The 26565-nt window shown below is 38.4% G+C and overlaps 2 protein-coding genes across 6 annotated transcripts in view; one reads left to right on the top strand and one right to left on the bottom strand.

The window, feature by feature from the left end:
* The window catches only part of LOC105464631 (membrane-spanning 4-domains subfamily A member 4A-like), a 356637-nt gene that overhangs the window by 170620 nt on the left and 159452 nt on the right, over window positions 1-26565 (bottom strand). The window lies entirely within an intron of this gene.
* Window positions 309-22544, top strand: LOC105464626 (membrane spanning 4-domains A14). The gene is given in 7 exon segments (XM_011712655.3): window positions 309-585; window positions 1718-1846; window positions 5906-5956; window positions 8416-8565; window positions 11248-11346; window positions 20919-22424; window positions 22426-22544. Coding segments are annotated over 7 exon segments (2145 nt in total). The 5' UTR covers window positions 309-447; the 3' UTR covers window positions 22498-22544.

Below are 26565 nucleotides of genomic sequence, written 5' to 3'. Positions count from 1 at the left end.
TTGCTGTTCCTCAGTCTCAGCATTGTAGAACTGTTAAGAGAATAAATGTTAGTGCATGTCAACACAAACAAAACACCTTCTACACAGTTCCTGGAACATAAGAAATATTCCATAAGTTTTAGTTCCTTTATAACTCATGAACATATGTGTAAGGACTTGTTTTGTATATACCATCTATTCTGTGTTTACCATATGTTTGTAAGCAAATTGACAAGAGAGGAGGCCTTCTGGATACAGTACTTTTCACCAGGAAGATGGGGGGCTGGGCATGCTCTAGAATTCTAAAACTCTGTGACTCAACTATGATTCTGAGGTTCTACTACTGAGTAGAGTCATCACTAAGGGCTCATCTCTAAAGGCTCCATGTGACTCTGGTGGAGAGGTAGGCCATGATCTGGGCAGCAATGTTTGCTCACTCTTTCTCTTACTAGAGTTCTGCATTGAATCATGGAGTCACCATCCCAGGAAAAAAGGCCAACTCACGTCATCAATGTAAAACCAAATGAAACTGTATGGACTGCATTTCCCTACAGACCTCATAGCTCTCTGCTGGATTTTCTGAAGGGAGAGCCAAGAGTCTTGGGGGTAAGTCCTCTCCAATCAATAGATCCTCCCAAAGGGGAGGAAAGAAGCTCATTTATTCATGTATGTCTGCAGAGATACCTCTGTGCTATTATTTTCAGAGAGGGAGTTAATTCTACTTTTCCCCCTTCACGTTTCATGAGAAATTAGTACTGATCTTTGAATCCCAGCAGAGGGGGAGCAAGAAACTAGTATAACTTTTTAAAATATCTCATTGAGGAAGTGACTTCAGGGTGTGGTGGAACCTCCCTTGAAGCTAAGAAACCTTAAGTGCAGAAGTTTGACTTCCCCTTCGTGCTCTTAAAGGAACTGGGAGTGCTTCAAAATCCATATTCAAAGCTCCACAGTGAACCAAATGATAAGGCATATACAACGTTTTTCATCACAAATGCACCCAGGGGAGAGCTGTATGCACAGCCTCCATCCTTTGTACAAACAGCAAAAATCATTACTTGGGGTGCCATAGCCCAGAGATGTGGCCTGGGGACAAAATCTAGACTGCTAGAGAAGTTGCGCCCTGAGAACCACTGCTGCTATTCTTTTCCCTGCAGACTCCTGCAAGCTGATAGGCCCACTGGCCTATTCTCCTCCCTAGTTGGGTCCTTGGATGAACGGAAGGTGAAATACAAGCTCATCCCAGGTTCTCCACTCATCAGACTTTTAAAACTTTTAGACAACTGGAATAAGCCCCAATTCCAAAAGCCTATACTGAATGCTGGAAAATGTGGGGGTGGGGGCTGTTAGGATAATAATAGGAAACAGGTGAGACAGAAGAAAAACAAAATGTAAAGGTGAATAGTTTGTAGTCCCTGTGCTCAAGAAGCTTATAATCTGGGGGTAGTCAGACACGTACTCAAATCTGTCTGATATAAGATTAATTGGTAACCCCAGGGAGGAGAGAAAATAATAAAGAATAAAAGTGAAGGATTTGAAGTTGAAGGATCCAGGCAAGCAAAGTGAAAAGGAAATACATTGAACTGAGTCTCTTAACAATCTGAGAATGACTGACAAATAAGAGAGGAAGGCATTTGGATGGAGGGAAAAGTGTGCCATGGAGGCACACCCTGAGGGACCTGGGGTAGCCCACAGGGGCTTGGATACTTGTAACCTCATGTACCCATTTCTCTCCTCACAGGCTACCCAGATCCTGCTTGCTCTAATCATTGTGGGCCTTGGAACTATGTTTGTACTTAATTACATCCGTTTCTCCCAAAGATTTCCCCTTGTTGTCCTCACGGGATATCCATTTTGGGGAGCACTTATTGTGAGTACTTTAGAAGCTTTGGAGAAATTGCTGTAAAGATAGATTTGAACTGCTTCACGTGCTAGGGTAATGAATTCCATAGATACGGCCCTCCAGGAGACCAAAAAAGGCAGTTCCCTTCATGGCAAAAGCAGCAACTCCATTTGGTCATTGCACTACCATCATCATTGTAATAACTACTCTCAGCTGCTTGAAAGTTTCCAAAGCCCTTGTGTGTATAGTAAGACATTTGGTCCTCACTACTAACCCGGGAGACTAGATGCACAAATATCCTACTTTCTCCTTTGCAAATAAGGAAACTGAGCCCAAAAGTAGAGAATAACCAAACATATCTAGCTAGCACTCATGAAATCACAGACTCTGAAAGCTTTAAAAGAATTTTAAGATTATCATCGCTCATCCTCCTTCTTAGCCCCAGAGACAATTTTATGAGTGGCACTCCTCTAGATAATCACATAGCCATAAATATTATTCTTAGTACAATGCTATTTCTATCCATTCTCCACAGCCTGGATTCCTAATTTTGTGCCATAATAGTTAAGGACAGACTCATTATAGCTTCTCCTGCTGTAACATACACTCCTGAGAAGACAGCAATATTACCATCTGTTTTAGTTGTTATATTCTGAGAATCTAGAATCATGCTTGAGGCATAGTGTGCATGAACGAATGAAGGAGTCAATCAATCAATCAATGAACAAATAGGTAAAATAATGAATAAATTAGGCCACTATCTCTAACTATTAAAAATCCATAGTCTCTTTTGATAAACAGAAATATTCCATGCCTTTTCTATAATGTGCATTTCAGAAACAACCAGCAGTGTTTTCATTTTCCCAATATACATAATGTAATATTCAACATGATTTTCAAACTTTACATGCCATACTGTAGAAAATCAAACAGACCAACCCCTCACTTTCTCATTTCACAACAGAATTGTCCCAGTGTGACTCTGTGTAATCTGCATGTGTGAGTTAAAATGAGGTTCTGGCCTGCTGCTTTTGAAAACTCTACTTTTCACTTAAAGGATATTTACTGAGCACATACCGTGTCCTCGATAGCATCCTAGGTGCTGAGACTGAGAATACTGGAAAACAGCTCCTCTCTGAGAGAAGTGGTGAATTGTTCTTAGATTTAGACAGTTTGTCATCTAACTGGGAGACTAGACATGAAAAAGTCAAAAGTAACCCCAATTATTTGTTCCTACATTTGTGTCAAGTACTCTAAGAGAAGAGTTCCAGGTGCCATGTGAGGGTTTAACAGAGGACTCACCTGACCACGGAGGTCAGGGAAGTGCTTTCTGCATAGCTGCTCACTAGGCAAAGTGGGAGAAAAGCATCCCTGGCAAAGATAAAGCATGAGCCAAGGGCTTGATGTGGGAAAGAGTAACCAAAAGAAGACCAACGAATCTATCGTGATGGCACAAAATGAGGCTATAAAGGTAGAGTGTAACCAGGTTGTGCCAACCCGTTAGTCATGTTAAGAACATGGAACTTCGATACTGATGGGGGCGGAGCAAGATGGCCGAATAGGAACAGCTCCAGTCTCCAACTCCCAGCGTGAGCGACACAGAAGACCGGTGATTTCTGCATTTTCAACTGAGGTACTGGGTTCATCTCACTGGGGAGTGCCGGACGATCGGTGCTGGTCAGCAGCTGCAGCCCGACCAGAGAGAGCTGAAGCAGGGCGAGGCATTGCCTCACCTAGGAAGCGCAAGGGGGAAGGGAATCCCTTTTCCTAGCCAGGGGAACTGAGACACACAACACCTGGAAAATCGGGTAACTCCCACCCCAATACTGCGCTTTAAGAAAACAGGCACACCAGGAGATCATATCCCACACCTGGCCGGGAGGGTCCCACACCCACGGAGCCTCCCTCATTGCTAGCACAGCAGTCTGTGATCTACTGGCAAGGCAGCAGCGAGGCTGGGGGAGGGGCGCCCGCCATTGCTGAGGCTTAAGTAGGTAAACAAAGCTGCTGGGAAGCTCGAACTGGGTGGAGCTCACAGCAGCTCAAGGAAACCTGCCTGTCTCTGTAGACTCCACCTCTGGGGACAGGGCAATAACAAACACAGCCGAAACCTCTGCAGACGCAAACGACTCTGTCTGACAGCTTTCAAGAGAGCAGTGGATCTCCCAACACAGAGGTTGAGATCTGAGAAGGGACAGACTCCCTGCTCAAGTGGGTCCCTGACCCCTGAGTAGCCTAACTGGGAGACATCCCCCACTAGGGGCAGTCTGACACCCCACACCTCACAGGGTGGAGTACACCCCTGAGAGGAAGCTTCCAAAGCAAGAATCAGACAGGTACACTCGCTGTTCAGAAATATTCTATCTTCTGCAGCCTCTGCTGCTGATACCCAGGCAAACAGAGTCTGGAGTGGACCTCAAGCAATCTCCAACAGACCTACAGCTGAGGGTCCTGACTGTTAGAAGGAAAACTATCAAACAGGAAGGACACCTACACCAAAACCCCATCAGTACACCACCATCATCAAAGACCAGAGGCAGATAAAACCACAAAGATGGGGAAAAAGCAGGGCAGAAAAGCTGGAAATTCAAAAAATAAGAGCGCATCTCCCCCGGCAAAGGAGCGCAGCTCATCGCCAGCAACGGATCAAAGCTGGACGGAGAATGACTTTGACGAGATGAGAGAAGAAGGCTTCAGTCCATCAAATTTCTCAGAGCTAAAGGAGGAATTACGTACCCAGCGCAAAGAAACTAAAAATCTTGAAAAAAAAGTGGAAGAATTGATGGGTAGAGTAATTAATGCAGAGAAGGTCCTAAACGAAATGAAAGAGATGAAAACCATGACACGAGAAATACGTGACAAATGCACAAGCTTCAGTAACCGACTCGATCAACTGGAAGAAAGAGTATCTGCGATTGAGGATCAAATGACTCGGGAAGGGGAACATCACACACAGGGGCCTATCATGGGGAGGGGGGAGGGGGGAGGGATTGCATTGGGAGTTATACCTGATGTAAATGATGAGTTGATGGGTGCAGCACACCAACATGGCACAAGTATACATATGTAACAAACCTGCATGTTATGCACATGTACCCTACAACTTAAAGTATAATAATAATAAATAAATTTAAAAAAAAAAAAAAAAAAAAAGAACATGGAACTTCAATGTGAAAGCATGGGAAATCCACTGAAAATTTTTAAAGAGGATAGAGACATTTGAAGACTTGTTGAAGTATCATTGTGTTTCTCGAGTGAGAAATTAATTCAATTATAACAGTAAACTTAGGAGAATCCAATGAGAGGAGGCTGCAATCACGTGGATGAGGGATGAGGAAGGAGTTTCCCTGAACTAGTTTGGCGGCAATGGAGCTAGAGATGGAAAGCCTTGAGAGTGACTTGGAGGTAGAAATGACAGGACTTGGCAATCCAATGTGGGGAGTGAAGTGGAGGGAGGTATCAAAGGTAACTTTCTGATCTCCGCAAGTCAGCTGCAGATCCTTGGACTCTAAGACCCAGATGTCCCCAAGGTCCAAGTCAGTTCCCACAGGGAAAGTTCCCATCCTCAGAACATTAAAAAAGTAAGGGGCTCCACATGGAGTGACAGAGTTCTCATTTTCCTGAGGTGGCACTAGGTTCTACACTCATGGGAAATGAGGGACTCTGATAACTACACTAGGTATCAGTCCCCGTATCAGCCTTTAGAGGGGTCTTCCTTGAGAAAATCTCCCTTCACCTGCTCAGAACAGGCACAGTTCCTCTTCTTCTCTTCAAGACCCAGAGCTCAGGAATCTTTTTTTGGAGCCCCAGTTGGACCAAACATCTGGGTGGTGTCCTCTGGATCTTAGAGGAGCCTGCTTGTCCCAGCTGACCCTGGCAGAGAGTGCTTGTTCAGTGCTGAGTGAATTCAGCCGAGTTTCTTCCTACCCTACCTATGCCTACCTTCCCTACTCCCTGACGCTCAGGTGGAAAAATTGGATGGTCTTGGAGATTCACAAACAGATATTTTGTGAATCCAAGAGAAATTATATTGCAAGGTGGTCAAACACATCACCTGTTAACTTTTGTCTCTTGTCTTCTTAACAGTTTATTCTTACAGGATATTACACAGTAACCGATACGAAGTCAAAAATTCTGGTAAGTCACTTAAACTACACAAATTTTGAAATCTTCTATTGTTTTCTATCATCTTTATGTATAAAGCCTTTAGTAAAGTTAACTGTCAGGAAAATCTGTACATGTCAAAGTTGCAGTTCAGATCATCCCTATTTGCCAGTGCCACTCTTTGCCCCACAGACATTCTTACACTGGTTCCCATTTCCCTGGTCAAGTAAACTAAAAGAGTTGTTTATGGGAAACCATTCTGTACCCCTGTAATTCACTGTTTGTAATTAGGGGTAATTCCCTGCCCTGCACTCCCAGGACCCAGAAATATTGGACAACTGCTGAAGACATTTTTGGTCATTACAATTGGTGTTATTGGCAACAAGTGAGTAGAGGCCAGGGACATTTCTAAGCATCTAAAATGCACAGGGCAGCCTCCCCACAACACAAAAATTAGACAACGAAAAATGTTTATAGTACCAAGGTTGAGAAACCTTGCTCTAACCAAACTCAATCCTAAGATCTCAGTAATTCTTCCTCCCAATCCTAGCCCTATCTCCAATACCAACCGAGGCTTTTCTTTAGAGCCTGTCCAAGGTCTGGAAAAAAGAGTTTGGGCATCGATGCTGGATTGTTCTAGGATTGAACCAAGGCTATCACTCACTTCTCTGTTAACCTGAAGGGAAAAGTACCTACTTCCAAGGGTTATTTTGAGGGTTTAATGAGACATTATTTATAAAAGGCAGGATGATGCTTAAATGTTCATACTCCTTTCTAACCACTCTGATCTCGTTTAAGGTCCTGGGGATGTGGGCCTCTCTGAAAGTCAGTTTAACTCTGTTCTTATGGTCCTCTGCCAATTTCCTCTAGGGATAGTTACAAGCCATAGAGACATTCTGAGGGGAGGGGGAATAAATGTTTCCACCCCTGCTTATGGAAACACATGCAGACAATGAGGATGAAGCCCCAAATGGTGTTCTCCCTGTATTGACTTCCTTCCAGAGCTGAGAAATAGACTATGGGTAAGGAAAACCTACTCCTGACTCACTGAGAGCTATACAGATGGAGATGGGCAGGAATGATGGGGGCAGGATGCTGATCCAGGCATCAGAAGACCTGACTTTTCATCACAGCCTTTTCACAAACCGTGAAAGTGATTGCTCACAGTCACTTACTTCCTGAAGTCCATTTATCTGTAAAATGGGGATAACAACAAATGTCTTTCCTACATCACAAAAGTATAATGAGAATCAGAAGAGAATAGGCTGGGCATGTTCTTTGTAAAGCCCAATACACATGAGGGATTGATTATCTAGAGATCTTAGTCTGTAAAATGCCCTATGGGAGCCAAAATAGAGTCTTGAGAAAACAAGGGCACTAAAGACCAAGAGAGAGATGGCCTATCTATATGTTCCTGTGCATTTTTCTGCCCAAGTGCCTATTTGCAATTAAAAACCTGGGACTGAGGTAAATATTAAGTCACAAGTACACTTTTGAGGTTTGCCACATCAAGCCACAAACTGTTCCAGAAAGGACTGGCTGTGTAAATGTATCATTGTATTTTCCACCACAGTAGTCATAAGACAATCAATGAAGGTACAGCAAATACCTGATGAATGGAAAGGGGAAGCTTTTCTTTATTTTTCCTTTAAAAGAGTGATATCAGTCCTGGGAGTGGGTAGGAAGGAAAAAATCGGATGATCCCTTTCCTTTAAAGGAACTCAGATATACATACCCCACCCACCCGCCACTCCCTCTCCCACAAAAAATAGGAATGAATAAAAGGAATTGGGTGGGGCAATGTGAAATATTCTTATTGGAACACTGAGTTCAAGAAAGAACACCTTTAAACTCCAGTCCAAATAGGTTAACATCTTTAAATGTTCATGATTCTGTTGATTATCGCTTGAATTCTCCCAGGGAATGACTGTAAACTGCGTGATTGCAGGATGTCACCTCTTTTGTTCATTTTTGTGTCTCCACCAGGGCCTAATGCAGTACTCACACGTATCTGGTGCACATTAAATATTTATGAAATAAATGAATAAATGGGTACTACCCTAAAAGGTGACACATTCACATTTTTAAAGGCAGAAATTGAGATTCCAAGAGATTCGGTTGCTTGCATAAGGTCCCAATGAAACTTGGACTTGAAATGAGGTTTCATTTCCAAGCAAATATATTTGCTAACACATTGTACTGCTTCCAGATTATGAAAGATGGTGGGGATAAAACGAGATAAAATGGGATGAAATGAACATTTTCTTTAGCATTAGCCATAGAGCATCCTTGGCCCATTCTAAAACTTGGTTTGTCTTCTGACTTTAATGAGTCAGAATTTAGTTTATTAAGCCTTCCAATCATACTGACCTGATGGAACAACTCTTCCCTGAGAAGTATCTGGAAAGATAAAAGCATTAAGAATTTCTTACAAGGTATTTTTGCTTTGGTTTTGATTTTGTTTATTTTATTATTTTTTAATTATCTTTCAGGGTCAAGGTGTCACGAGCATGAATGTTATCAGTTCCTTGGTTGCGATAACTGGGATTACTTTAATCATTTTCAGCTATAGACATCAAGACAAGTACTGCCAAACGTCTTCTGTTGAAGAAATATGTGTTTTGGGTAGAACTCTTTTCATTGTAAGTGGTCTTATTTTGCATGATGAATCTCTAAAATCTTATGTGAACTGTGTCCGTGATGTAATGATTCATTGATTTTTATTTTATTAACTGAAGTTGTGTGAGCATTTGAACTGACGGTTGAGAAGGGTACTGTGGGGTTATTGTTGCAACGATTAAGGAGCGATATTTTCTGGACTTGAATCCTGTTCGCATAAGTTTGTTACCTTGGCCTAATATTGTATTCCCTCTAAGACTTGGTTTTCCTCAAGTGGAAAATGAACATAATAAGAATGCTTACCTCATGGGTTGTTGTGAGGATTGCTTAAATTAAAACAGTACCTTGCACGGTTAAATAGTTAATAGGTTTAGCTAATACAATTATTATGGACACAGATTGAATTAAATATTACTGTTTCAGCATTAATGAACAAAATGATCTAAAAGTTTGCTCAATAACACTAAGATCAAAATACAGTGGGGGAAGGTATTTAGAAGTCATTTAATAAAGTAAGGATTTTTATAAGCTTAAGACATACATTATTTCACATAATTGTAGCAATTTTATTCATTAAAGCAGATGAGAGATCTTTTACCAGGAAATGTAATTGTCTGTACAATTTAAAGTGTTTATCTAACAAGTAATCAATGACATTATTTTTAAGCATGTCAGTGACTCCAATAGGCCTTTCTCTCTAGTTCCCTAAGCAAGTCCTGGGGTTTTATTTTATTCCTATCAGCTATATCTTGAGGCTTGGGTTCTACAATTTGAAGACTATTTGAATCTGCTGAAGGGAAATAAAGTGGAATCACAGAAAATGGTCTTCCTCAGTAAATAAGAAATGAGAAGCTAGCTCCTGAATACAAGAGTTTATTTAATCCTCACAATCACTCAGTGAGATGGTCCTAGGGACCCTCTCATGTGTTCTGAGATAAATTCTGAAATTAGGCTTATGAGAGATTACTAAAGAAAGCCAGAAAACAACATAAGCAATAAAACCCTGTTCTAAGTGGGCCAAGAACATGAGACAATATTATAATTCTTGGCCATTGCCGAATGGACAGGAGCCTACTACTGTTTGTTATGTTGGTATATACAAGGAAGAACTTGTATATACAGAAAGGGTTAAATCTCCAGATATAGGAAATTCTGCTATTTCCTACTCTCCATGGATGGATATTGCAAGATTAGTTACCTGCATACAGAACCATGAACAGTCTCTTCCTGGTTCTCACTTATATAACTTAACAATTTCTTGCTGTAACCCAAACATCATAAGCTAAAAGAGCCAAAACAGTGGGCTTTAGATGTCTCTTGGGCTGACCCCTGTCCTAAAGACCAATCTATTTTCTATACTGTGGCCAGAGTAATCATTTAAAAATATAAATCTGAGCAATTACTTAATGGCTTCCTGTAAAACATCTGATGATTAAGACCCATATCTTAAGGGCCTTACCAAACCCTGTAACACCTATCCTACCCACCTTTCTGACATTATTCCAGGACTTCATTCTTCTCACTCCACACTCCGGCCACTTCCTAGAATCCCTTAATGTGTCAAGTATCCACGGCCCCAAGATGATCATAGGATCAGCTTCTTCCTGCTTTGAAGGGTCACCAGGCCAGTTACACAATTAACTCATCCTCATACTTAAATCTCAACTGAAATATCACTTCTTTAAGTTCTTCCTGACCATACCTCTACGCTCATATCTGCATAGACCCCCATTATAGTAGTGCATTGCTCACAATCCTTCTTCACAGCATTTATCACAATTTAGTTAAGTAAATAATTACCTAATTACTTCTTATTGTCTGCCTCCCTTACCATGATGTAAGTTCCACAAAATCCAAGACCAGGTATATCTTGTTCAATGGAGAAAGTGAGTAAATTGCATACAATGGGGTCTTCATACATTTCAGTTTTACCAACACATATTGAATATCTAAGATTTTTGGTGTACTGCAGGGAAACCAAGATTCAGAAATACACTGGGTTCAAGCAATTCTCCTGCCTCGGCCTCTCGAGTAGCTGGGATCACAGGCATGCACCACCAGGTCCAGCTACTTTTGTATTTTTAGTAGAGACGGGGTTTCTCCATGTTTGTCAGGCTGGTCACGAACTCCCAACCTCAGTTAATCTGCCTGCCTTGGCCTCCCAAAGTGCTGGGATTACAGGCATGAGCCACCGCGCCCAGCCCGACCTTGGATCCACTTTAACCCAGGTCTTTCTGTCTTCATAGTTTAAACTTTTGAGGCACCATAAGGTACCATGTTACTTCTCAATCTAAACATTACCTTAAAGCAAAATGGGCAAAATGGCAATCTGTGGGCTACATCCAGCCTGTATGTATGTTCTATCTGGCTTTTTAGGGAAAAACAAACAAAATAGGCATTATGGTATCCATGTTCCTACAGGACAACAATTGGCTGGAATTGATGCCTCCTATGAATGCTATTACTCTCTACTGTCTCCTTGTTTAGTTCACAATGGTTGCCCAGCTCCCATGGACACTGGAGTTTGTTATCCCTGCCTTATCAGAAAGACATAAGATGAAATTTGTGCATGTCTGATGGCTACAGAACCATCCAACATATAGTTTTCCCATACTTGGTGATACAGTGTAAGGGGTTCTCAGCTTACATATTTAAAATAACCACTCTCATTTCAAATGCCATTTATTTCTCCTCATTATTTGCAGGGAATTTTGTCAGTCTTACTGATCATCAGCATAGCAGAGCTCAGCATCTCTGTGACTATTGCATCTTTTAGAAGCAAGTGCTGGACACAGTCAGATGAGGTATGTTCTGATGTCTCTTAATATTATTAAGAGAACAGGTGCCTGTTCCTGTTGGGATACTGCACACGATGATGTCTGGTTTATTAGTAGGAAGAGCAGCAAGCTCAGATGCTGAAGTAAAACATCTAAATTTAGGAAGGTCAGAGAGGCGCAAGCTTAAGATTGAAGCTCACCCCACCCTCTGAAACAACTATGCTTTCCCTTCTTGTACTATCTGCTTTATACTCAGTCATCTTTGTTCAGACATAGCTCTTTATGTCCCTGCCAAAAATATGTAATATCAGACTTAATGGGATCCCAAGTTACTGTGACATGGGGTGTGTATTCTTGGATCATAAGATGTGTGACACAGTTCCACCACCAGAAAAGAGGTAGGGAAAAAACCTATTAATACTGATACTACATAGTATTTACAATAATTGTTATAGTTTATATTTACAGAATTCTGACTATGTCAGTCACTGTTTTAATCACTGAGCACCAACTTAATCTTAACAAAACTATAACATCCTTATTTTATATATGAAGGAAGTAAGGCACAAAGAGGCTGAATAACCTCTCCAGTATCACATAACATCAGGATTCTGACCCTCGTGGTGTGTCTCCAGAGCCTGCCTGCTAAGTCCCCAATACCAGTACAGGCCTTGTGATTCGTGGAGTTTTCATTTCTCTCTTCTTGTTTACATCAACTTTATAGAAGTATCATTTATAAACAACAAAATGTACCTATGTTGAGTTACCATCACAATCAAGGTATATAGTGCATTCCTATCATCCCAAAAGGTTCACTGAACCCCTTTGCAGTCAATGTCCTCATCACCTAGATTGGTTTTGACTTTCCAAAATTTCATACTCATGGAATCATAAGTAAGTACTCTCTGTATATGGCTTCTATGGCTTCTTCCACACAGAAATATGTTTTTGAGAGTCATCCATGGTGTTGCCTCTATCAAGAATCCATTCCCTTTATGTATGGGTACATCACAATTTGTTTATCAATTTACCTTTTTTTTTTTTGAGTCGAGACCTCACTCTATCACCCAGGCTGGAATGCAGTGGCACTATCTCGGCTCACTGCAGCCTCAATCTCCTGGACTCAAGCAACGCTTCCACCTCAGCCTCCCAAATAGCTGGGACTGCAAGCATGCGCCACCACCCCCAGCTAAATTTTTTTTTTGTATTTTTTTGTAGAAATAGGGTTTTGTCATGTTGCCCAGGCTGGTCTCAAACTCCTTGGCTCAAGTGATACACCCACCATGACCTTCCAAAGTTCCAGGATTACAGGTGTGTGGCACTGCTCCCGGTCCATTTACCTTTTGATGGGTATTTAGATTGTTTAAAGTTCTGAACTATTATCAATAAGTTACTGAGAATATTTGAGTTCATATGTTTATGTGGACATATTTTTGTTTCTCCTGGAGTGTTGCATCTAGGATTTGATTGTGAGATCGTATGGTAACCAGATGTTTCACTTTATAAGAAAATATCCAACAGTTTGTCAAAGTGGCTATATTGCTTTCCATTCTCATCAACAATGTGTGGGAGGGACAGTTGCTCCACGTCATCATGAATACTTGAAACTGTCAGTGTTATCAATAATTTAGCTATTTTAGTGCGTATGTAGTGGCACCTCATTGTAGTTTTAATTTACATTTCCCTGATGACTAATGATGATGAGACTCTTGCTATATGTTTATTATCCATTTGTGTATCCTCTTTTGAGATGTATGTTCAAATATTTAGCTGTATTTTATTGGAATATCATCATCTTATTGGCCTTATAGCAGCCTAATTAATTCTTAATACAAATCCCTTACAAATATTTGTTTCACTCTGTGATTTGCCTTTTCATTTCAATAGCTTCTTTCAAAAAACTAAATTTGATGAAGTTCCATTTATCATTTTTGCTTTTATGGTTATGGTTTTTTTGTGTGTTGTTTAACAACGTTTTCCCCACCCCCAAGTCATGAAGGTTTTCTTCTCTCTTTTCCTACAGAAGTTTTATCATTTCAGATTTTCTGTTTACATGTATGGTCCATTTTAACTTAACTTTTGCATACAGTTGTAGGGTAAGGTTAGAAGTTAATGCACATCCCCCCTCATGGAGATATCCAGTTGTTATAACGCCATTTGTTGAAAATGCAATGCTTTCCTCCAGCACCGTTGGTATTTTTGTTGAAAATCAATTTACTTATTACTTATTTTAGGTCTCTTCTGGATACTTGATTTTGTTCCTCTGGCCAATATGTCTATCCTTGCACGTATTCTACACTCTCTTAATTTCTGTACCTTTAGAGTAATTCTTCTGCATTGTGGTGAAATATATATGACATAATATTTATCATTTTAGCCATTTGTTCAAATCATTGAATACATTATTAATGTTGTGTAACTCTCACCACTATCTATGCCCAAAAATTTTTCATCATCCCCAACACAAACTCTGTACCACGAAACAATCACTCCCTGATTCTCCTCCCAATTGCCCCTGGTATCCTCTATCCTACTTTCTATATTATGGATTTGCCTTTTCTAGAGACCTCATATAAGTGGAATCTTACAATATTTTTCCTTCTCTAACTGGCTTATTTGAATAAGCATAATATTTTCAAGATTAATCCATGTTGTAGCATACATCAAAATTTCATTCCTTCTATGACTAAATAAAATTCCATTTTGTGTATATACCACATTTTGCTTAGCCATTAATTTGTTAATGGACACAGAAATTCCTGCCTTTTGCATATTGTGAATAACGCCGTTATGAACATAGGTGTAAAAATATCTCCTCAAGTCCCTGTTTTCAATTCTTAGGATACATATTTAAGAGTGAAATTGCTGGGTCATATGGAAGTTCTATGTTTAATGTTTTGAGAAAATGCCAAACTGTTTTTCACATTGGTTGCACCATCTTACATTTCCACCAGTAGGGTACAAGGATTCTAATTTCTCCACATCTCCATCAATACCAACCAACAGGGGAAAAAGGAGAGCAATTATTTTCAATTTTCAATTTATGATTGACACATGGTAATTGTACTATATATAGGGTGCAGTGCGATGCTTCAATGCATGTTACATTTTCTAATGATCAAATTATGGTAATTACCACATTCATCACTTTAAACATTGATCATTTCTTTGTAGTGACAACATTCAAAATTTTCTCTTCTAGCCTCCTGGAAATATACACTACATTGTTACTTGCTATAGTCACGCTACTATGTATAGAACTTATTCTTACTATCTATAGTAAGTGGGAACTTATTCTTCCTGTTTATAATTTTATACCCATTGACCAAGCTTTCCTGGTCCTCCCAACCTCCCTACCTTCCCTAGCCTCTGCTAACCACTATTCTAGTCTTCACTTCTATGAAATCAACTTTTTTAGATTCCAAATCTGAGTGACATCATGCAGTGTTTGTCTTTCTCAGCTTGGCTTATTTCACTTAATATAATGTCCTCCAGGTTAATTCATGTTGCCACAAATGGCAGACTTACATTCTGGTTTATGGCTGAATAGTATTCCACTGTTTGTGTGTGTGTATACATTATATATGTATGTATAATATACATATATTACATTTTCTTTATTCATTTATCTGTAGATAAGCATTTAGGTGGATTCCTTATCTTGGCTCTTGTGAATAGCACTGCAATAAATATGGGAGCACTGATATTTCTCCAACTGTCTTCATTTCCTTTGAATATATACCCTGTAATGGGATTGCTGGATCATATTTGTTTTTATCACGGCCATCTTTCTTTTCTTTTCTTTCTCTTTCTTTCTTTCTTTTTCTTTCTTTTTCTTTTTTCCCTCCCTCCCTTTCTTTCTTTCTTTCTCTTTCTTTTTCTTTCTTTCTTTCTTTCTTTCTTTCTTTCTTTCTTTCTTTCTTTCTTTCTTTCTTTCTTTCTTTCTCTTTCTTTCTTTTTCTTTCTTTCTCTCTCTCTCTCTTTCTTTCTTTTTCTTTCTTTCTTATACAAAGACTCTGTCACTTAGGCTAGAGTGGCACAAGATCACAGCTCACCACAGCCTCAAACTCCTGGGCTCAAGCGATCTTCCTGTCTCAGTCTCCTGAGTAGCTGGGACAAAAGGCATGTGCCACCACACCCAGATAAATTTTTATTTTTGTAGAGACAAGGTCTTGCTATGTTGTCAGGGCTGGTCTTGAACTCCTGCCTTTAAGCCATCCTTCCACCTTGGCCTTCCGAACTGCTGGGATTAAAGGCATGAGTCACCGCACCCAGCCCGACATAATGGCCATCTTAGCGGGTATGAAGTGGTATCTTACGCTTTTGATTTGCTTTTACCTAATAATTTCATGTTGAGCATCCATGTACACATCTTCTTTGGAGAAATATTTTTTATGGTATTGCCTGTTTCTTAATTGGGCTGGTTTTTTTGTGGTTGTTGTTGAATTATAGAGTTCTTTATATATTCTGGATCTTAGTCCCTTAGTAGATAAATGATTTGCAAATATTTTCTCCTATTCTGTAGGTTGTCTTTGCACTTTCTTGACGACCTTTTGATGCACAAAAGTTCTTTATTTTTATGAACTATAATTAATCTATTATTTTGTTGTTGTTTTCTGTGCTTTTCTTGTCATATCCATGAAATTATTCCCAAATTGTCATGAAGATTTCTTCTAATTTTTTTTCCATGAAATGTATAGTTTTAGCTCTTAGGCTCAGTGTTTGATTGATTTTGAATTACTGTTTGTATATGGTATAAAGTAAGGGTTCAACTTTATTATTTTGCATGTGGATGCCCAGTTATTCCAGCATATGTTGAAAAGATTCCTTTCCCCACTGAATATCTTAGTGTCTATGTTGAAAACTGATTTACTATATATGTGATATATGTGAGCATTTATTTCTGAATGATTCCATTGGTCTATATATCTTCCCTTATGCCAGGTAATATATTGGTTTTTTAGTTTAGTTTTGTTTTGTTTTTAAGATGGAGTCTTGCTCTGTCGCTCAGGCTGGAGTGCAGTGGTGAAATCTCAGGTCACTGCAAACTCTGCCTCCTGGGTTCAAGCAATTCTTCTGCCTCAGCCTCCCGAGTAGCTGGGACTATAGGCGCATGCCACCATGCCAGGTTACTTTTTGTACTTTTAGTAGAGACAAGGTTCACCATATTGGCCAGGCTGGTCTCGAGCTCCTGACCTCAGGTGATCCACCTGTCTCAGCCTCCCAAAGTGCTAGGATTACAGGCATGAGCTACCGTGCCTGGCCCCATGTTGTTTTAATTAGTGTAGCTTCATAGTACGTTTCAAAGTTGGAAAGTATAATCACTCAAAGTTTATTATTCTTTTTCATTGTTGTTTTGGCTATTCAGGGCCTCTTAAAATTCCATATGAACTTGAGGATCCATTTTTCCATTTCTGGGAAAAAGACTGTTGGAATTTTGATAGAAATTGTATTGAATCTGTATATTTCTTTGAGCGGCGCTGACATCTTAACAATTTCAAATCTTGTTATACATGAACACAAGATGTCTTTTCATTTATTTAGGTCTTTAATTACTTTCAGCAATGTTTTCTATTTTTTAAGCATAGAGGTCTTTCATGCCCTTGGTTAGATTTATTCTAAAGTATATAATTATTTTAGGTGGCATTATAAATGAAATTGCTTTTTAAATGTTCTTTTTATATTGTTTATTGCTGTTATACAGAAACAACAATGATTTTTTGGGGTTGCTGTTATATCTTGAACCTTGTTGAATTCCTTTATTAGGTCTAGTAACTTTCTTGTGGATTTGGGAGGATTTTCTATATAGGAAGATCATGTCATCTGAAAATAGAGATGGCCTTAATCTCTTCTTTTCTAATTTGGATAAATTTTATTTCCTTTTATTTTCTAATAGCTCTAGCTAGAGCTTTTAGTACAATATTGAATAGCAGCACTGAAAGAAAGCATTCTTATACAGTTCCTGATCTTAGGGGGAAAGCTTTTAATCTTTCACCACTGAATATGAAATGAGCTGTGTGTGTTTTAAAAATAAACTTTACATATTGAGGAATTTTCCACCTCTTCCTAGTTTTATGAGAGGTTTTCTCATGAAAGGCATTTCATCAAATGCCTTTTCTACTCCAAGTGAGATGATTGTGTGTGGGTTTTCCAACATTATATTAATGTGATGTATTACATTTGTTGATTTTCTTATTGTACCATCCTTGTATTTTGCTTATGAATTTCACTTCATCATAGAATAATCCTTTTCAAATATTTTGTTGGCAATTTTTATATCTACACTTATAAAGGATATTAATCTGTAATTTTCTTTTCTTGTGACATAATTATCTGGTTTTGGTGTCAAGGTAATGGTGGCCTCATAGAATGAGTTAGGCAATTTTCCCTTCTCTTCAAGTTTTCAGAAGAGTTTGAGAATAATATTTTTTTTCTTTACATTTTGGTGGAATTCACTGGTGAAGCCATCTGATCCAGAAGTTTCCTTTGTTGGGAAGTTTTAGATTACAAATCTTTTTACTTGTTACGGATCTGTCAAGATTTTCTATTTCTTCTTGAATCATTTTAGGTAATTTGTGTGTTGCAAGGAATTTGCCCATTTCTTATACAGTATCTGATTTTTTGGGATACAATTTTTTATAGTATTCTTTTACAATACTTTTTCTCTCTATAAGGTCAGTAATAATGTCCTCACTTTTATGTCTTGTTTTAGTTGTTTTATTGTCTTTTTGCCTTTCAGTATATGTAAAGGTTTATCAATTTTGTTGATCTTTTAAAATAATCAACATTTGGGTTCATTGATTTTCTCTATTGTTTTTCAGTTCTCTATGGAGATTTCTCTTCTGCCCCACTAAAATTGTGCTAGAGTGATTCTCGAAATCAGATAGTGTAAATCTTCCAACGTTGTTCTTTTTCAAAATTGTTTTGGCTGTTCTAGGTCAGATGAATTTCCATATAAGTTTTAGAATTAGTTTATTGATTCCTACAAAAATCTTGCTGGGATTTTGGTTGGAATTGTACTGAACCTATAGATAATTTATAAACAATTTACTTCCTAGTAATATGTAGTCTTCTGATCCATGTCCATGAAACATGTCAATATTTTCTTACATCTCATTTCATTTCACTCAGCATTATTTTATTATTTTCAATGTATAAGTCTTATGCATACTTTGTTAAATCTATCTGTAATTATTTCATTTTTTCTTGATATTGTACATAGTATTTTAAATTTACTTTTAAATGTTCATTCCTACATATAGAAATGCAATTTATTTTTATATACTGGTCTACTATGACCTTTCTAAACTAACTTATTAGTTCTCATAGTTTTTTTTAAATAGAGTTCCTAGAATTTTCTTAGTAGATAACCATTTTCAATATTAATAAAGACATTTTTACTCCCAAACTTTATGCCTCATTCTTCTTGCCCTATTACACTGTGTAGCCTCCAATACAATGTTTAAAATAAGTGATGAAAATAGTCGATCTTTCCTTTTTCTTGATCTTAGGATGAAAATGTTCAACATTTCACTCTTAAATATGATGTTATTTGTAGGTTTTTTACAGAGCAAATTTACTCTGTTATGAAGATTTTTAAAAATCATGAATGGGTATTGGCTTTTGTCATTTTTCATCTTATGCTTTCACCTTTATTGTATTATTTGTATACTATACAACTAGAGGAGAGTACAAACCCTGTTTTAAGCCCTTTAGAAACAATATTAAAGTAAGTTACTCATACTAAATTACTTTTCAATTGAATTCAGTGAATACAGATCTTTAATCCACTAATGGCATAGTAACATGCAAAGTACAACAGGGGATTCAAAAATAATAAAATATGTACCTTGATCTCAAGAAAAGGAAAGGAAAAGTGAACTCTACATTTACAGAGAAATTTCTCTGTGCCAGTTTCTGTGCTTGACAGTATTATTTCACATGATCTTTAGTCATAGCCACCCTGAAGTAGGAAATACGTGGTTATTAATACAAGAAGCATAGATCAGAGAGGAAAGCACAGGACCTTGGATTCAACTACAATGTTTAAATCCTTCCTAGGTAAACAGCTCTATGATACTGGTCTGGTTATTTAACATCTCTGAACCTCAGTTGCCTCAATTCTAAAAGAAGGATAATAACTTTATAGGGATGTCATACCAATTTTTTGGGATGACTTTGGAACTTTGTCTAGCATCTGGTAATCACTGAGTTCTCATTAATGATGAGGAAATTTAAAATCATAGCACTTAAGAGCTTGAATAAACAGAGAAACTATAATTCATTCTTCCAAACCTCTTTTTAAATGAAAGAATAAATTAAAATTCACATGGAACAAAAGTTTGAGGATTCTTAGAAATATAAAAATCTCTTCCAAAGTACCATTTATACTCACATAAATAGTCCTTCAATAGAGATGAAATATAGGTGTGAAAAACTAATTAGGAGAGTGGGAAATACAATGTATTATGTAAGAGAATGTGCAGATTCTCAATCTAGGCCTGCTATTAGCCCAACGAGGTAAGCATAATTAATTCATTTAATCACTGAGTTCTGATCCACTTCATCAAATAGAACAAGTAGTCTATTCTGACTCCATGAATTACCTCAGAAAGGTGTAACTCATGGAGTCAGAATAAAAAGCAGTAGGTTGTGCTTCAGTAACAACCTCCTAAAAATTATAATAATAACATGAGAACTAATGGAAAGCATTGCAGGTTGTATCAGATGCTGTCACTTAGCTGTTTAAAAAACTCCAATAGCTTTCTCTTATTTGTAAAGGAAAGTCCAAATTTCCTAGCCTAGAATACCATCTAATAATATCAGCAATATCTAACTGTTCACCCTCTGCCATCACACCATGCTGTATCACAAGCTTGTGTTTTTGTACCCGCTATTCCACTGCTGCTTCTACCTGGATTCTGACTCCTGTCTTATTTCATCTTACTATTAAGACTCCTGTCTTATTTCATCTTACTACATAGTAATTCCATAGTAGGAATTACTATGCCTGAGTAATTCCTACTCAGTTGTTAAGATATAGATTAAATATTGCCTATTCTGTAAAGCATTTCCAGGTTGTCTCAGAATCAGGTCATCTTCTATGTTTCCATAAAGCACTAAGTATCTATTTATACAATTGCATTTGCTGAATTGTATTACTATTATCTATTTATATGTTGATGTACAGATAATTGTGAGCACCTTAAGGGAAAAACCCACATATAACTGTCTTTGATTCCCAGCATTTAATTCATCTAGGTGATCAATAAACCATTACAGATTAAGCATGAATATATGAATATTGACTAGATGATATAAAATGTCTCAGAAGCTTTATAATATTAAGTATGGGAGGAATTTTTGAGGCAATCTTAATCAAATTCCTCTGTTTAATATTTGAAAAACTAAAAGGTGATGACTTTTCTAAAATAATACCAATAAGTTGATGATAAAGGCAGGGCTGGCATTTGTTTTCTGCCTTCTCATTTAGATGTTATTTCCTATCTACTGTCTTAAGTCAGAGATGAAAAGTAACTTGGAAAAAAAAATCAGACATGATTCTGTCATATTAATTACTCTCATCCTTGGTTTTATAGGTTCTGTTTTTCTTGCCTTCGGATGTTACTCAAAATAGTGAACAACCTGCCCCAGAAGAAAATGCTCAATTACAATTTGTGCTTCAAGAAGAGTTTTCCAGTGATGATTCAACAACATATGCACACTCTGTTTTCTTTGGAGGCTATGCTTTCTTCAAGTTAAGACTCTCTAGAAGTCCTTTAGTCTCCCAACCAGGTAATAAAAGTACGGAATTTGTGCCAGATGAACAAAAGCAAAGTATCCTTCCATCTCCCAAATTTTCAGAGGAAGAAATTGAACTAAAACCTTTGCCTCCTACATTAGAGGAAAAGCCCTCAGAAAATATGCCCATTCAGCTAGACTCTACATTTAAACAAATGAAAGATGAAGATCTACAATCTGCTATTGTACAACCTTCCCAAATGCAAACCCAGTTTCCGCAGGACCAAGCTGTGTCACTCCAAGTTTTTCCATCCCATTCTATACTAAAACTCGAAGATCTACCACCTGAAGACTTGCCATCCCAAGCTCTACCAGTAGAAGGCCTGTCAGAACAATCCATGCCATCTAGGTCTACAACATCCCATGACAAACAGTCTTATAATCTGACAGCTAATGACCTGCCCCCTCAAGGCATACTATCCCAAGACACACCACCTCAAGATATGCTGTTGCCTGACATGACATCCCAAGACATGAAATCCCTAGATATGCTATCTCAAGACACATCATCCCACAACATGCCACCCCAAGACACACCTTCCCAAGATATGCTATCCCAAGCTCTATCAGCACATGCCATATTACCTGAAGCCTCAACACCCCATATTGTGCAGTTCCCTAAAATACAACAGCTACTTCAGCAGCCCCTAGATCTTCAGCCAGAAAACACCGAACCTCAAAACCAGCAAATTTTACAAATGTCATATCAAGATATTAGATCAGAAGTTACGGAAGAGACCAAAGAATGGAAATCTGAGGAGGAACTCCATAGAAGAAAATCCTCAAGACGGTATTCCTTAAACCAGCAAACCAAAGCCTTGCAATACTTAAGGAGATATTCTTTAGACATGCAAACCAAAGGCCATAAATCCTCAAAGAGGCGTTCCTTAGATCAGCAAAGCAAAGGCTGGCAATCTCCAAAGCGGAAATCCTTAGACCAGCAAATCAAAGACTGGCTATCCCCAAAGAGGCACTCCATAGATAAGCAAGTTCAACTTAATCAAACTACAGAGCAACTCCCAGATCAACAAGCTGAAGATCAGCAAGCCAAAGGGGAACAATACCCAGAAGGACAATCTAAAGATGGACAAGTTAAAGACCAGCAGACTGATGAGGAGCAACCCTCAAAGAAGCAAATCCAGGATCAGCAAACCGAAGACCAGCAGACCCAAGAGAAGAAATCCCTGAAAGGACAATCCCAAAATGTTCGAGCCGAAGGACAGCAAGCTCAGGTGGAGAAAGTGCCAAAACTGTTATGCCAAGATTCAGAATCCCAAATACAGCAATACCAATACTGGCAATCCCCACAAAGGCAGTCTCCAGACTGGACAACCCAAGACTGTCAGTCTTTTGGCCAAGAATCCCCTGAATGGATAACTCAAGGCTGGAGAAACAAAGATTATAAAGCAAGAGAATGGCAATTTGAAATGCAGCCCTGGCAAACACAGGATCTATTAGAGAAAGAAGCCCTAAAGCAGATAGCTCTATACCGAGAAGTCCAAACCCAGCACACAACAGCCCAACATAACCTAGAATGTCAAGCCAGTCAAGATAAAGACCAAGAAGACCTTCAATCCAGAGTTACACAGAAAGGAGATATATATACTAGAGACATCAAACCAGGGGACATGAAATGTACAGGGCAAGCCTCAGGAGACCTGCAATCAGAAAACGTGAAGCCAGATTTTCATTCTTCTTCTGGCCAAAGCTCAGTACAAGACACGTGTATAGGCTATTTGTCCCATCTAGATTCAGAACAAGATGTGCAGCCAAACACTTCAGCTTCCTCAAATTCATATAAAGAAGATGTGAATGTAACTTCTACTTCATGTGATCCAAAAGAGCAACAGCAATCTGAAGACTCTGACTAACATGCAGAATCTACCCAAGTGCCTCACTGCCCCCATTAATGGAATTAAATTAGGGAAAAACAATATTGTCACCTCCAACCTGCATACTCAATTGTGGTTGCTACCTAATTAGCTTACAAAAAAATGAAGGGCATGCTGAGCACTCAATTTGTTCTTACTTAAAATAAAATGACAACAAACCAAATGTTAACACTGTACCATCACTTTATGTATGTGAAGAAATAATTCACATGTATACTCCTTGTCATCAAAGTTAGTGCTTCAGTTTATAATCACGATTTCATCTTATAACTTAATATCTAATGGCCCTACTTTGGTGTGATCCTAGTATTTTTCATCTCCTCCTTTTGGCATTATAGGAGTTCAGAAAATCAACCACAGGGAAGTCTGTGAAGGCTCTCTAAGGGTTCAGGAACCAAAAGAGTCAGCAAGAAACAACAATTTCTCCCATTTCCCTGTCTTGCTGTTTCCAATCCTCTTATTTACCCTCCCTCCTCATATCTATGTTGAGGATATATGGACTGAGTTTGTTCAATTGTTAATGAGGTAGAATGTGGCAATGAATACAGAATGTGACAGATGGAGTGGGAGGGATTAAGAGATATCTAGAGATAGGAAAGTAGAAATTAGGGAAGAACAGAGATGCAGATGTCATAATAGAAAATATGACATAACGTATTGTATTGAGTGAAGCTTCAGCTCCCTTCTTTATGCCTGCATTTACTGATTCTAATTTCTCAACTCTTATGATACATAATTTCATCCTCTGTCATCAAAGGAAATTATGTTATCAAAAGCTATCCATTACCTCAATCTTCCAAGCCTAATCATGTGCTATCAAAAGCTATCAGTTACCTCAATCTTCTAAGCCTAATCATGTAAAGTTTGACTCCTAAAATTGCCAGCATTATTTCTACAATATTTTTTTCCCTTGTACACTGGCCAGATGTAGAGAATCTAGGATCCACAAGATCTTGAGTCGCTAGAGAATGGAGCCTGGTCCATAAATCATGGTGTAGATTACTTCCAATTTGAATATTCAACTGGATTGTGGTCTAAAAGAAAAACCCGCATTAGGGCAAGGAATGCATGGAGCTGTTTGGCTAGAAGGTAGTCTAAGCTGAGTAATAGAGTCTTTAAGGCACAAAAAAAGTCAAATCTTGCTCAAAATGGCAGGAATCTTACTCGTATCTCCTTGTATTAGTTACCTACTGCTACATAACAAATTGCCACAAAGGTAGCTGCTTAAAACAACAAGCTTATTACCTCTCAGTTCAGAAGCCCAGGAAAGTTTGGTTAAATTATTTGTTCAGAATATCACATGGCTAAAATCAGAGGACTGGCCAGAGCAGTGGTTCTGGGGTTGGGCTCCTCTTCAAAGTTCATCCATTGTTAGAAAAATCCAGTCCTTGTGGCTGCAGGACTGAGGTTCCCATTTCCTTGCTGGCTGTCAGCTGAGAACTGCTCCTGCATTCCTTCTCATGTGATCCCTTCCATCTTCAACCCAGTAACAGTTTGTCAAGTCTTCTCAAACCCAAATCTGACTCCCTCTCCTGTATCTGGTTTTAAGGAGTCATTTTATTACACTGGACTTACTCAAATAATCCAAGATAACCTATTTTAAGATAAATCGATTAATAACCTTAAATTTCTCTGCTCCTTTTCTCATTGAAGATAACCACAATCAGGAAAGACTGTGGGCTCCCATAAATAGTACACACAGAAAAATACACATAATTTTAAAAATTAATGTTTTCCAAATTTCTTAGAAACACGTTTGACTTTTAAAGTGGGAACTAACTGAGTGGTGTTTTAAAGAGATTACTGTGGCTGCAGTGTGGAGGATGAATTGGAGAAAGAAAGATGGAGGCAGGGAGTCAATTAGGTCTTGATATAGTGAAGAAAGAGATACTAAGTGATCTAGGGATGTATAGAAGAGTAGAGACTAAAATGATAACTCAAGAGTAAAATTGTCATGATGGGACAGGAACTAGAGGTGTAGAATTGAGGAAAATGAAGAATAAACCATCTTCTCTAGCTTAAAAGATTAGCTGGCTGAGACATCATTACCATCAACAAAACAGAGGAAGAGGCACAGGCTGGAGCAAGAGTAAGGGGCATAGTCAGTTCTTTCTAGTATGGTGTATTAATCAGGGTCCTCCAGAGAAACAGAACCAAGAGGATTAGATAGATAGACAGACAGATACAGATAGACATATAGAAGATAGATAGAAGATAGATGATAGATAGATAGATAGATAGATAGATAGATAGATAGATAGATAGATAGATAGATAGATGAGGAATTGGCTCACATGATTATAAGGCTGAGAAGTCCCAAGATCTGAAAGCTGGAGACCCAGGAGAGCTGATGGGATAGTTCCAGTCTAAGTCCAAAGGCCTCAGAACCAAGAGTTTAAATTCCAGTTCAAGTCTTAGTCCAAAGATAGGAAAAGTCCAGTGTCCCAGCTCAAAGACAGGCAGAGAAAGCAAATTTTCTCTTGCTCAGGCTTTGCTTTTACTTAGGCCCTCATTGGAGACATTGAAAGTGACACTGGGTTTTACCACCATTCATGGAATAAGATTTAAAGACACTATTATTATTTATAATTTAAAAAAAAAAAAAAGAAAACTAGAGGATCTGGAGACTCCTAAGCAGGTGACATCTGGCCACAACAGTTGACTGCACTAACTCTGCTCCCAGAATTGTTCTCTCCAGAGGATGGACATGGATTTTTTAAAGGAGAGCTCTAACAAAAGAGAAAAATAAGAGAAACTTAAAAACTTAAAAACAAAGAAAATTGACTTTCAGTTGCAGTAACGGAAGAATGAGAGATTAAATGAAGCCATCCATTCAGTCTACCAATGTAAATATTAACCTCATCCAGACACATCCTCATAGACACACTCAGAATAAAATTTAACCAAAAATCTGGGCACTTATGGTTCAATCAAGATGTGCATACAATTAACCATCAAAAGGCCATCCCTTGTCAACCTCACACTCATATGCATCTCCTTAAGCCATACTTAATCTCCAAATAAAGACTAAAAGGTCATAATTCTTCATTATATGTTACAACTGTCATGCATACAACTGTAAATGTACCAACTTCTTCTCAGAAGAAGGGTAAAGTCTGTGAATGATGTTTACTCTTCTCCTTACTGTCTAGCAACTTCTATGATTTAAATCATATGATGTAAAGTTAACAATATTTAATACTATAATATAAACATGCCTTAGGTTACATGATTAGAGAATGAGAGGGAAAAGATTGTGTGTGTATGTGTGTGTGTGTGTGTGGAGGGGGTTTCTATAACTGGATATGTGGTCATAACTGGTATTTATAACTACCTTATTCTACTACCCATTCTGTAGTCCCTTTGCCTTCAGCAAGCACCTTAGCTGTCCATGGTTTTTCATCTGGTAGAATGACCCAAACCTTCATTCCTGAAAAGCCTGGACAATTAGTGGTCCTGCCTGGATTGAGATGTTGCAGTTTTCTTAATTGACCTTAATCACAGGTCATGATAATACTAAGAGATGCATGAAGGGATGTCCTATATTCCAAGC

This window comes from Macaca nemestrina, chromosome 12 (assembly GCF_043159975.1).
Source record: "Macaca nemestrina isolate mMacNem1 chromosome 12, mMacNem.hap1, whole genome shotgun sequence".
NCBI classification, from domain to species: domain Eukaryota; kingdom Metazoa; phylum Chordata; class Mammalia; order Primates; family Cercopithecidae; genus Macaca; species Macaca nemestrina.
This window is presented reverse-complemented; position numbering and strand designations above follow the sequence as displayed.